The 13,302-nt window shown below is 28.0% G+C and overlaps 2 protein-coding genes across 5 annotated transcripts in view; one reads left to right on the forward strand and one right to left on the reverse strand.

Moving 5' to 3' along the window:
• The window catches only part of LOC122720631 (inositol 1,4,5-trisphosphate receptor), a 39,209-nt gene extending 33,810 nt beyond the window's left edge, over nucleotides 1-5,399 (forward strand). For 2 of the 4 annotated variants that reach the window (XM_043947439.1, XM_043947440.1), the window contains 17 exons: nucleotides 195-312; nucleotides 394-626; nucleotides 710-851; nucleotides 919-1,217; nucleotides 1,304-1,813; nucleotides 1,893-2,042; nucleotides 2,127-2,319; nucleotides 2,416-2,538; nucleotides 2,609-2,781; nucleotides 2,876-3,040; nucleotides 3,129-3,309; nucleotides 3,387-3,479; nucleotides 3,560-3,717; nucleotides 3,784-3,949; nucleotides 4,011-4,171; nucleotides 4,241-4,402; nucleotides 4,521-5,399. In XM_043947439.1, coding sequence (XP_043803374.1) covers nucleotides 195-312; nucleotides 394-626; nucleotides 710-851; nucleotides 919-1,217; nucleotides 1,304-1,813; nucleotides 1,893-2,042; nucleotides 2,127-2,319; nucleotides 2,416-2,538; nucleotides 2,609-2,781; nucleotides 2,876-3,040; nucleotides 3,129-3,309; nucleotides 3,387-3,479; nucleotides 3,560-3,717; nucleotides 3,784-3,949; nucleotides 4,011-4,171; nucleotides 4,241-4,402; nucleotides 4,521-4,601 — 3,108 coding nt within the window. In that variant the 3' untranslated portion in view covers nucleotides 4,602-5,399. The remainder of the gene's footprint in view (nucleotides 1-194; nucleotides 313-393; nucleotides 627-709; nucleotides 852-918; nucleotides 1,218-1,303; nucleotides 1,814-1,892; nucleotides 2,043-2,126; nucleotides 2,320-2,415; nucleotides 2,539-2,608; nucleotides 2,782-2,875; nucleotides 3,041-3,128; nucleotides 3,310-3,386; nucleotides 3,480-3,559; nucleotides 3,718-3,783; nucleotides 3,950-4,010; nucleotides 4,172-4,240; nucleotides 4,403-4,520) is intronic. The other 2 variants (XM_043947441.1, XM_043947442.1) reach the window with 2 other exon arrangements.
• Nucleotides 5,400-9,416: 4,017 nt separating this feature from the next.
• Nucleotides 9,417-13,302, reverse strand: part of LOC122720620 — a 195,369-nt gene continuing 191,483 nt past the window's right edge. The window contains exons 15-16 of the mRNA XM_043947417.1: nucleotides 11,202-11,343; nucleotides 9,417-10,531 (exon numbers count right to left, since the gene is read on the reverse strand). Coding sequence (XP_043803352.1) covers nucleotides 10,336-10,531; nucleotides 11,202-11,343 — 338 coding nt within the window. The 3' untranslated portion in view covers nucleotides 9,417-10,335. The remainder of the gene's footprint in view (nucleotides 10,532-11,201; nucleotides 11,344-13,302) is intronic.

The raw sequence follows: 13,302 nt of genomic DNA on the forward strand, positions 1-13,302 counted from the left end.
TTTAATTATTTTTATTATTAAATCAATACAATTATTAATATTTTTATAATATATAACAGGTATAATGCACCGATATTCCCTTTAAAATATAACTTTTCGAACTTTTTTCAATTATTATGCACGATGTATTGGTACATCTCGTAATTCAAATTTATTTTATCATACTAATATTTTTCTTATTTCCTTTTTCCTAGGGAGATGCACTAAGAAACAATCTCTTGGCTCGTTACTTTGGAAAATCCTTTATACAAAAACCAGAAACTGTGGAAATTGGAGTTTCGCATAGTGCTCTAGTTACTCATGGACCAGGAGGTATAGATGAAATTTTTAAAAAATAATTTTTTTCTTTATTTTTTTAAAAATATTAAATATTAAATAATTCAATCCCAATAGCTAAACTATTGAGTCGGGCGGGCCGCACTTTGCACGAAATTCAAAGTCATCTTGATCGTGAAGGCGCCTCGGATTTGGTAGTGGAATTAGTAATTAAAAGTGTACACTCTCCGAGTATATTTGTCGAAGCTATAGAACTTGGTATTGCATTATTAGAAGGAGGAAATCCTATTATTCAGAAAAGCGTATACAATAAATTGATGGGTGGTGATTTAAGTCAATCCTTTTTCAAGGCATGTTAATTAGCATTATTTTAAACGCTTTGATAAAGTTATAAGAACAAATAATTTAGTGTAAAAAATATATAATTTAATAGGTATTTTACGATAAGATGAAAGATGCGCAACAAGAAATCAAATCTACGGTTACCGTAAATACCTCTGATATAGCAGCTAAAGCTCATGAAGACAAAGAGCAAAATAAAGAAATAGAAAAAATATCGAGAAAGCGTACATCAGGTATAATACAACCGCATTCCAATTAAATTTATTTAGACTTGTTTATATTAATTTCTGTTCCATACAGGAAAGCCTAATGGAATAGTAATAACAGATGAATTACGAGAGGAATTGAATCAGGCTGCATCATCCACTGTTCAAGCGTATGCGAATGTTCGTAATCTTGCTTCTGGAGATGATGCATCAAATAATGCAGCTCTTGGTAGTGCACTCGAAGACATGATAGCTGAGAAATTGGAAAGGCATCGTACTGGAACGAGTGGTACGGAAAGAGATGAAGGGCAATTGAGTGCGAAGGTTTTAGTAATGCAACCAATTTTACGTTTCTTGCAATTATTGTGTGAAAATCACAATCGTGATTTGCAGGTAAGATTTTTCTAACTTTCGTATTAAGTTTTTTTATTTTCGATGTTGTAGAATTTATTACATTAATATTTTTTTTATTTTTACAGAATTTCTTACGTAATCAAAATAACAAAACGAACTTTAATTTAGTATCCGAAACGCTTATGTTTTTGGATTGCATCTGCGGTTCAACTACTGGCGGATTAGGATTGTTAGGATTGTATATAAATGAACATAATGTTGCACTGATCAATCAGACTTTGGAAACATTAACAGAATATTGTCAGGGACCATGTCATGATAACCAGAATTGTATCGCGACTCACGAGTCTAATGGATTAGATATAATTACAGCCTTGATACTAAATGATATTAATCCTTTAGGAAAGACTAGAATGGATTTAGTGTTAGAGTTAAAAAATAATGCTAGCAAATTGTTGCTCGCTATAATGGAAAGTAGAGGAGACAGCGAAAATGCAGAAAGAATTATGTATAATATGAATCCAAAACAATTAGTTGATGTTGCATGTCGTGCGTTTCATCAAGAATCTTTAGACGATGATGGTGATACAGATGATTCCTCTACAGATGGTGAAGAAGGAGTATCACCCAAAGAAGTAATACATTTGGAAATTAATAAATTTCAAATAATAAACAAGTAAGATACTAATTATTAATAATTAATTATTTTTTCAGGTTGGACATAATATTTATATTTTATGTCATCAATTAGCACAACACAATAAAGAATTAGCATCGATGTTAAAACCATCTGAACAAAATAATGCAGATCCAAAAATTAATAAAGCACTACAATATTATGCAACTCATACAGCTCAAATTGAGGTATAACATTTATATTATATACATATATTATATACATATATAATTAAGAAACATTTTAAAAATAATTTGTAATTTATTTTATAGATTGTTAGACATGATAGAACATTGGAACAAATTGTGTTTCCTATTCCTGAAATTTGTGAACTTATTACATTGGACACAAAGATTAAAGTATTACATACTACAGAACGTGATGACCAAGGATCAAAAGTTTCAGACTTCTTTGAAAGGACTGAAGATATGTTCAATGAAATGAAGTGGCAAAAGAAACTTAGAGGTATGATACTTCAATATGATACTTCAATATTGATGTTTTGTTCATTACATTTTTTAAAAAATACATTATAAAAATATATTTTTTATAATTTTTTAGGACAACCAGTACTATTTTGGATGAGTAGTTATATGTCACTTTGGAGCAATATTTTATTCAATTGTGCAGTACTCATAAATCTTATTGTAGCTTTCTTCTATCCATTTGTAGACTCTGTGCCTAGTAAGTTTTTTTTCTAACAACTTTTTTTTATCGGATAAATGAATTTAAATGTTTTCATTTTTTATTGTAGAACTAAGTTCACATTTATCTGCTCTTATTTGGACGGTAATGTTATCGTCAGCAGTTATTGTCATTACACTACCACGAGAATCTGGTATACGAACGCTAGTAGCTTCAACAATATTACGATTGATTTTTTCTATAGGACCAAAACCAACGTTATGGTTACTCGGTTTCCTTACGGTATTAGATTTAGAAGTTTTTTTAAAAAATATATAATTAAAATGTTATTTTATTAATTTATTTTTGTATTTATATAATTAATAATATTTTTTAGGTTGTATTAAAAGTTGTACATCTCATAAGTATTATAGGTAATCAGGGCACTTTGACAAAGAGCTTAGAGCAAATAGTGACGAATGTTGAACTTTTGTATCATATATCATATCTTATATTTTGCGTTCTTGGTATTTGTATGCATCCATTTTTCTACTCAGTTTTAGTACGTATTAAAATATATAGAATATATATAGAATATAGAATAATTTGATATAAACTTAAAGCGAAATATTAAATTTTATATATTTTAGCTCTTTGATGTAGTGTATCGCGAAGAAACATTGCTCAATGTAATAAGATCTGTTACAAGAAACGGAAGATCCATTATACTTACTGCTGTATTGGCATTAATTCTAGTTTATATGTTTTCCATTATCGGTTTTATGTTTTTCAAAGATGATTTTCTAGTAACTGTTGATGAAAATCTTGCATGTAAGTATAATATCTAACATTTTATAATTATCTTTAATGATAAAAATATATTGATTTTTTATTTATATTAATTATAGCATCATACGTGACTGAAAATGTAGATACTTGTAATGCTGTTGATAATGAAAAATGTGAAGCAACAGAAACAGTATCCCGATATATACGCGAAGGTATTTATTTAAATACATTTTTTATTTATAAAAATATAATTATTTGTAATTATAATTTTTACACCTTTACGATTATGCAGCTCATGAAAAAGACAGTCTAGCAGAAGTAATTAATGTTGGTGGAGAATTAAAAGAACGAGCATGTGATTCTCTGGTGATGTGTATTGTTACAACTTTGAATCAAGGTTTAAGAAATGGTGGAGGTATAGGAGATATTTTACGGGCACCATCTAGTACTGTAAGTATAGAAACAAAATTACAAGAAGATGCTACTATCAATATATTGATAATAATTGTTTTGCAGGAACCTTTGTTTGTTGCTAGAGTTGTATATGACTTATTGTTCTTCTTCATTGTAATAATTATTGTTCTGAATCTCATTTTTGGTGTTATCATTGATACATTTGCTGATCTCAGATCAGAAAAGCAGCAAAAGGAATTAATTTTGAAGAATACTTGTTTCATTTGTGGTAAGTATTATTTTTATATTATTTATTTGACTGTTATTGTATATAATATTTAATTTTACAGGATTGAATAGATCGTCTTTCGATAACAAAACGGTTTCCTTTGAGGAACATGTAAAACATGAACATAATATGTGGCATTATCTATATTTCATTGTTCTGGTAAAAGTGAAAGATCCTACAGAATTCACAGGTCCAGAATCTTACGTGTATGCTATGGTGAAGGTAATAGTCCATAGAGCTTCAAAAAATTGAATCGTGCTTAAACTTTTAAGCTCTGTGTACTTTTTACAGGATCGAAATCTTGACTGGTTCCCGAGATTGAGAGCTAAATCGTTGGCAGCAGATGAGGGAGAAGGGGAACAAGTAGAATTAAGAAGTTTACAATCTCAGTTAGAATCCACGCAACAGTTAGTGAAATGTTTATCTCAACAACTTACCGAGCTTCGCGATCAGGTAAATTATGTTTAAGAATTTATATTATTATGAATATTTTCATTATTTTGATTGTAAATATTTTGATGAATTATATAAATCTAAATTTTTATATAAAATTAAATTTTTTTTTTAATAGATGACGGAGCAACGAAAACAGAAGCAACGGTTAGGCCTTTTGAATTCTGCATCGGCATTTTTACACAACGTACCAGCGTAAATCTAAGTAATGCACTTCAGAATTTCGTTTTTAATCATATAGGAATCTCAATTTGATACTCTAACATGATATTTAATTGATAAGTTTGTGTGTTCTTAAAAAGCATTTAAAGACACAGGGAAATACTATGAGAGTAACACACGTAGCATTTGTACGGTTTTGTTCCTAACTTCAAAGAAAGTTATTTAAGTAGAATAGTAAAACTCAAATTTATTAAAAATAATATTAATTTTATTGTTTTTAAATGAAGAAAAAGTACATTTTGTAATGAATTGCATCATATATGTTAAATTTAGTCAGTTAATTGAAAAATTACATTAAATATTAATATTTATATTAATTATAACTAAAAAATCTCAAATTTCATTTCATGCAAATAATTTCAGTAGGGTCCGTGTTACTTAAAACTAAACGATCAGAAAAAATCTTAAAGGTTGGCATGATTTTTATCATTACAAATAAATAGCCAAAGGAGTGTATCAAAGTGTGCTGTTATAAATAAAATATATCTAAAATTCTCATTGAGATTTTAATATGTTTACGATTTGTTTAAAATAAGTCCTTAAGAATATTAATCTATCCATTAATGGATATGTAAAATAAATATCTGATTGATTTTATTGATAACATTGATTTTTGGTTGTGTTATAGATGTTTAAGTTTGTAAAATTGAAAAATTTTTCAATTATATCATTTTTTAAAGAATTTTTATAGAGTAAGTTCGTACGATAGATTGAGGAATATTAGATTTTTCTCTTTTGAATTTTCATTAAAAAATACGCACAGATTTTTAAACAATGTGCGTAAAAATTTTAATAAAATAAATATCTTTTTTAAATATTAAGATTAAAAAAAAACATCAAACATTATATTATTAAATTATTTATTGATTTTAAATAAATTTAATTTAAAAAAATTGTCAAAATAAATTAAATAAAAAGTTCTTGAATAAATAGTTGTTATCTGGTTATGAATTTATAAAGCAATAGAAAGCAAAAGAATAAAATAAGAATAAAATAATCGTTATATAATTGTACGTCTGTTATAAAATTTTAATGCTTACTAATACCGTTTAATAGATATACTAATAATTTATAGCGATGGGAAATGTGAATAAATGATTACGATCATTTCGAATGATCATTATGCGACAGATTTTTATGTGATTTCTCGTAAATATTTATAGCAAATTAATGTCAATGAATATTATTATTTAGTTCTGAATACATAGATGTAAGTTAAGATAATTGTTGTATCTAAAGTATGTTAAATGAATCTATAGAAAATAAATCTATAGAAATTGTTATTATGCACCGAATACACATAAATATCGTGTGCAATATAATGTTACGTTTTCAATTCGTTAAAATTTATTTTCCATTATATTAACAGTGTTTTACATTCATCCCTGTCTATATATGTATAAACAGTTTTATATATATATATATATATATATATTGTATGTTGATAATTTGTTTTCTTTTTTAAATAGCGAAAGTAGATGTATATACGCATACATTTTGTTAAATGTTTATCACACTTCACAATTCGTATTTGAGAATACAATTATTGCAATTAGAAACGTCGTTTCTGTTTGTGCCAATTTTATAAAATATTAACGAATCGTTATTTGAGATTTTCATCTTAAAACAAAGAAAATAAATTAAATCGCAGATATGTTATTTATAGATGTACATGTTTCATCTTCCGATCGTAGAATGTATAAATATGTATGTAGAATTGTATTAAAACTTGTATGTGAATAAATTGTCCTTTTTTTATCAAAGCAATCTTACGATTTAATTAACCTTTATACATGTACGAAATTTAAAAAATGCAAAACAAAAAATATATTTTATCTATTGATTATGAATTTTTATAAATTGTATATTCATTTTATATTTAGAATGTCTCTATTATTATTTTAATTTATGTCATTATTTTTCTTCATGATAAAAAATGTTTTAGATAAAAATTGAATGGTTTCAAGGAAAGTATATTCTAATATTATTAATATATTTCCATAACACAGAAGTCGTATGAGGATTAAATTATTTTTTTTAAATAGAATTATGTATTTTTTAAATGACAAGTGCAACACGTTATTCCTTATAAATAATGCATTTTATAAAGAATATTTCTATAAATATAAGATATTTCAAATATTTTAATAACGTAAAACATCTACTATATTGCTAAATTTTCTAATTAAATTTTAATTTCGAAAACAAATTATCAGAAAACATTTAGTATTATATAGCAAAACGTGGCAACTTTTATTATAAGAAATAAATATAAAAAAGATAAATTTATTTTTTACCTTTAGAAAATGTTGAAAAAACGATACAAAATCCTCTAAAATAACTGCAAATATGCAATAAAATTTTTCCACAAGCATTCGAAAGATAGCGTTATTCCTTAATTCTTATTTTATTTTATTTTACTTATTATTGGTAGTCAAAAGATGGTATTGATAGTTAATTCTTACCTTATTTCTTACTACTAGTTTGCTCTCTTTATATCTTATATATTTAATTTACGATATTTTAAAAATGGCGTTGATTTTATAATTTTTATATCTTTATATTAATTTTTCATATTTTTATATCTTGTTTTATTATTTGTGCCTCTTATTTCCTCCATATTATTCATATCATTGGAATACATATTATTCAGGTAAAAAATCATAACTATATATCTGATTTCTGTTTTATTTTATTCGTACTTTATATGAAACAATTGACTATTTATTCTGACTTAAGTATACGCGACTAGTACATATATGTAACATGTATCTTTCCTTTGTAAGGTAAATGTGTCTTGTGTAAAACCGATACATTTATTTAAGGAACAGATCGCATTACAATCGTTGTTAGGACGTAATCGAGTAATGTAAAAAGGAACGGTCCACTCATAATTTTATTTGTTTTTATTTTTCGTTCAATGATTTTTTAGAGTGAACAACTGAAATTTCTGTCGATTCACCGATTTCAAACACAAGTCACTTAAATCACATGCCATTATTGTTTGGCTGATATAAATTTATTAAATTTATAATTTAAATTAATTTATTAAATGATGTATGTCTCTTTTTTTTCATAATGTCACTTCTTAAAATGATATTGATTAATTACATTGTGACTTTCATCTCTGTTTCGACGAGGTTGCAGAAAAGAGACTATTATTTTTCTATTCGAGCGCTTATTCTTTTATTATACAAATCTTAACATTTTTATCCTTCATTACGGATAAATTTCTATTCTTTTATTTATTAATCGTTTCGATCATTACTAGCCTTCAAGTTGCATTCTGATAAAATTCAGTCTTTCAATTAGCTAATATTATAAATTAATTCTAAAAAAAATTTTAAGTTATTATTATTATCAATTTTTCTCATAATAAACACATTCCTATTAATCAATGAAAATTGTGCGGTAAATTTAATTATATTTATTCGAACATAATGAATGAAATGTTAACAGAAGCATTAAGATTAATATTGAAGGTTTGTAATGATTCGAATGAATTTCACGCAACAAGGGGTCGTTTTATACATGTTATGATTTAATTAAAAATTTTAACAGGCATTAAAATCTCTGGTAATATAACTGCATTGTTTCGATGCGAAATGGTACAGTTTGTGCAATTACGAAGTATAAAAATGTTACTAAAAATAAATAATAGAAATTACTATATATACGATAGTCATAAGCTACAAAAGATTGTTATTTAAATGCGTTAAACGAAGAATATAGCTTATTACATTCTGTACAAATAATGGCAGCAATATCGTAATGCTATAAAACTTAACCAATAGAAACATTTTCACATCGTTGGATGGTTCTTTTAATACAATAAGCCTGTGTCATTTAGCTTAATATATATATTTTTTAATCGATAAATATATTAAACATTCATGTTTTATTCCATTCCGTTTATTTTAACGATCAATCGCATTTTCGGAAGTCGATCAAGAAACAATTATTTCTTTAAAAAATTCGAAGTTTTTATTTAATTATTTTTCATTTCATGAAATAAATATTGTTTTTCATCGTGAAAGTAAAGTTTTTTTACAGAATCCCATAAATATGTTAACAATTATTTGTAATATTGCCTTAGGACACTCGAAGCTCGTTCGATAAAATACAATCTGTTTCCGTTCATGAATTCGCGCCATGTTTACAATAAATTGCCGCGTAATTTACAATTATATCGAGGTCTTAACATATTTCGTGATATTCTGTACAAATCTTATTTATGCTATTTACGTATTTACAAGAAACTATAATATAGAATTTCTTTTCTTACATATTTATTTTGGCATTTGCGTGAAAATGATGACGCGTGGTTTTTTTTTCGCTATTTCAAATCCGTGCATCGCGTTTTTTTCTTTTGTTTCTTTTCGTACGTATATATTTACTTGCTATATTTATATTTATGTATATTTATACGGTTGACAGAATGTGACGTATAGAAAGAATTTTAAATATTTTAATATATAAAGATTATAAAACAGTTATATAAAAAATTATTGATTTATAATGCGAATATTATATAATGAAAATAAATAATTTAATAAAATATAATATAATTTTGTCATTTTTTAATCTTTAATAATTGTAGAAATAAATAATGTTAATAAGAATAGATAATATTTAAATATTTCTTTATAAATGTCTCAATATATATAAATTTATGTATATGTATATGTATATATAATATGTACATGCTCTATTAGACTCTTATAATTAAAACGAGTGGTATACACCGAGTGTGTGATTTATAATTATATTTATATATATATATATATTTCTCTCGTTTTCTCTGATTCGCATTTAATTCATTTTTTATATATGTATATTTATATATATGTAATTCGACTAGAGCGTTGAATTCCAAAATTCGATTTCATGCTATTCATTCTCTTCAATTTATCAGATGAAATTTTAACCTTGTTAATATTCATCTACGTGTGACAATATCGAACAATTACGCTAAAATATTGGTAATTGAAAAATATTTGAGCTTTCGATTAAATCATTTTAGAATTTTCGTGTTCTTTGATCAGCATTCAATGCTCGTTTGCTCGAGAACTATGATTGCAAATTAATCTCTATTACACATTTGATTATCTTCTTTGTTCAATACGATAAAATTCTATTTTAAATAATAAAAAAAAAAAAAGAAAAATAGATTGCAGACGAGTAATATACAATTTAAAAAATAATTGTCGAATATTTGCGTAGAAACGAATTGGAAATGAATTTCGTTTAATTGCAATTATTCTCGAGCAATCTATTTAAATTAGAATATTCAGTTCCCGTATGATTAAAAGCGAGGTAATTTTATGGCGACTGATTTTAATATTTCATCAAAAGGGCACGATATTTCCAACTTTTTCTCTTCTAAACTTTTAGAAAACTTCACACAATACCAGTGACGTAATATTTTATGAAAACTAACATGAAGCTTTTAAAACTTCCATAATAAGTTTCGTTTTATGCAATCATTTCGCTCTTTAAACATTTCTATCCATAAATTTTTTTATTTTTGGAGAAAACTGAACTGCTGAAAGAACTTTCAGGAAACACGATCGTAGTCATTACGATAATATTAATGTTCGAGTTCGTTCACACACAGTGTGGTACAATAGTACAAATCTTAGGCTCGTTCGCAACAGTTTATCTCTGATTGTGAACAGGAACGTGTATAGGACACGGTGTGTCGAGTAGACTCAACAACCGGCCACGTAAGCGAATAGTATAGCGAACAGAATTAGGTTTCGCGCTTCTAGTAGTCCATTTCCAGTCGAGGAGTCTATCACGTGATTCGGTGCTGGCGACGGCCCACTCTTGTGCGTGTTTGCGATTACAGACTCGCTCCGCCATTTCATCGTGTATTCCGGTGCTGTCCTTCCTAGTGCTTGCAATCTGTGAACAGATCATTTCATAAATGTAACAAAGATAAATCAATGAAAATTTAAAGTTAAATAAATCCACAAATAGATTGAATCACGAGCAAACTTTCTTCAAGAGTCTTATCTAACATGAATAACAAATAAATGCACATAGAAAGTGACCAAAGAAACAATTCTTATAAGGCATTTTTAGAAGAATCTGATATATTATTCTAACATGCATTATCATTTTTAACTCGCTTTCTATCAAGACCAAGCTCAAGCGTGATTTCTCACACGTCGGAAAAAAAAAGAAAAGAAAAGAAAAGAAAACGATTCTTCACTAGACTTTTTACACGCGTAATATCCGTAAGAATTTTCGTAGTCTCTTCGCGCTCGAGGAAACGTCGTATCGATACACAAACCATGACAAATGTAATCTGTGCGCGACTTTATCCGGCCTCGAACGATTTCCCATTGGAAGGTGGATAAATCTTTCCGGGCGATCGATTTTTAAGTTGGCCCTTTCACCCATGCAAAAACCGGCCATATAAATTGCCCCCATAATTCAGGCCGTGGTGTCATAATCTCCTCGAGAAAAGTGTCGCGTAACTGTCGTTAGTCGACGTCGATGGACGAAGTTTTCCCTCAACTTCTGGCTAATCTGTCCACCGAACCGAAGAAGGGATAGGAGGAGGACTCACCTAACCACCACGGTGTTAGTCTTCCATGGTAGGGTGAAATTTTTGTACGTGTCTCTCGAGCAAAATGTGTGCAATCTTGGCCCTGCCGGATCTCCGTTCTTGCTGTACTCGTGTATCGTTAAATTCCACGCAGTGCAGGGACCTGAGGAAAAGAAAAAAATAAAAGAAATTAATTTCGAATCCGATCGATCGAAAGAAATCGCGAATGATTATAGAATTTTCTACTCTAGATAAAATTCCAATATAATTTAAATATAAAACAGAATTAAAAATTGCACTCCTTTTTGTTAATATAACTAATACTATAGTATGTTCAAATTAATATTGAAAAATGGTTAATTAAACATTTTACATTACACATTGATTGACATTGAATGTTGAATCAAGAAAATTAAAATTATTCGTTTATAATTCTTGCGTTCATTATTTCGAGATTTATAATCTTTTTCAAAATTTAATGATACAATTATTATTATGTGCATGTTTGTTAGCAGTTTCGTATCGAGTTTATTTAGTTTAAAATTGCCCATTAAGCGTTAATCGCGTTAAAATGGAACGACGAGATGTACGAGGTGACGACAATGGATAAATCATGATCGAGAATATTCGTTTTTCATGCGATCATGTCACGAGAGATGGATAAAACGTATCCGTGTCTCCAAACAATCAATTAAGGGAAATCGTTTCACAATTAATTGTCGCGAATACAACATTTGACGCGTCGGACTGACTATTGATGTTCCAGCAATCATTGAAGGCCATCGTGTATAATTGGAGGCGATTGGTTAACATAGTCGAGACTGTAATAATTTTTCGTATTATTTATTTTTATATATTTTCCCTCCTCTCTTCCTCTATCTTTTTTATTGTTGTCCACTGTCCGACGATTTTTTTTCCATGGCAAAATTGTTTTTGCAACGTTGATGTAAACAAAAAACGAGCGTAGTATCATGGAAGCGTAAAAAATAATGCACACATGAAAATACCTAGACGACCTTCGCGCTTTTTGTTTTATTTTATTTTTTTTTATTTGTTTGTTTATTTTTTTTTATTTTTTTTATTTTTTTTTTACGAATGATAAATCTATCCGGGGAGAGGAACTGGAAAACGATTTTTTTTTTCCCTGAACTCACAGTTCATGACGCTTTTTTCAATGATTTCCACTGGAAATGCATGAATATCAATGGCTCGAAAAAATTCCAACTCTTGACGCATGCAAATCGCATTCTTTTTTTTCTCGTTTTACAGTTTATAAAAGGGATTTGTAGTTTTTTTTTTTATTTCTTTTTTTCCCTTTTTCATTCAATGGATCAACACGTTCAGAATTTTTCAGGGATATCGAGTTACTAGGAATCTAATACACGGAGGTTCTCGATGCTGTTATATTTTGCCGGTGCACGTATTACGTCGAATTTGATCGATCGATATTTTGATGAAACATCCAAGACAGGAGTGATATCGATTTTATATTACCTTTAAACGGCATATATCTTTCACACTCGAATCAAAATTTAATTTATATTCTCTCAACTTTTCCATTTTGTTCTCTAACACATTTTCCATCACGGTTTGAAATCAAAAATTTTTAAGAGAATTATTTCTATTTTTGCAGTTGTTACAGATATATTAAATAATTATTTGTACGCAGTTCAATCTTCATTATATATAATCATTTATCTACGATAGATCATTATGTCATAGAAGATATAGAATAAGAACCATTGTTTTATTCTTATCAAGAATAAAATGAAATTGAATTGTTGAAAAAATTATCTACGAACTTCCATAATTTATCAAATTACTTCTATTACAGATAGAGAGTTGTAAGCGAAACACACTGATGATTTAGAGGAAAAGCTGAGGGAATAGAAGAAAATTCTGCTCTGGATAAAAAGAGACCAATATGCGACAGCCATTTCTGGCTTCGTTGCAACAGTTTCGTCTCTTTGCCACGTTCTCGCGTTTGTTTCACGGCGTGAAAGCTGGTAGAGGGAAAGCCAGAAAAGACCAAGGAGCACGGGCAGAAAAAGGAAATCGAGGGAGAAAGGGAAGCCAGGGCGGCTTTAAAGACCAGTTCCCTCTCTGTCCATCGTTGTCCTGC

Source organism: Apis laboriosa, unplaced genomic scaffold (genome assembly GCF_014066325.1).
Source record: "Apis laboriosa isolate Shangri-la unplaced genomic scaffold, ASM1406632v1 scaffold12_cov154, whole genome shotgun sequence".
NCBI lineage: Eukaryota > Metazoa > Arthropoda > Insecta > Hymenoptera > Apidae > Apis > Apis laboriosa.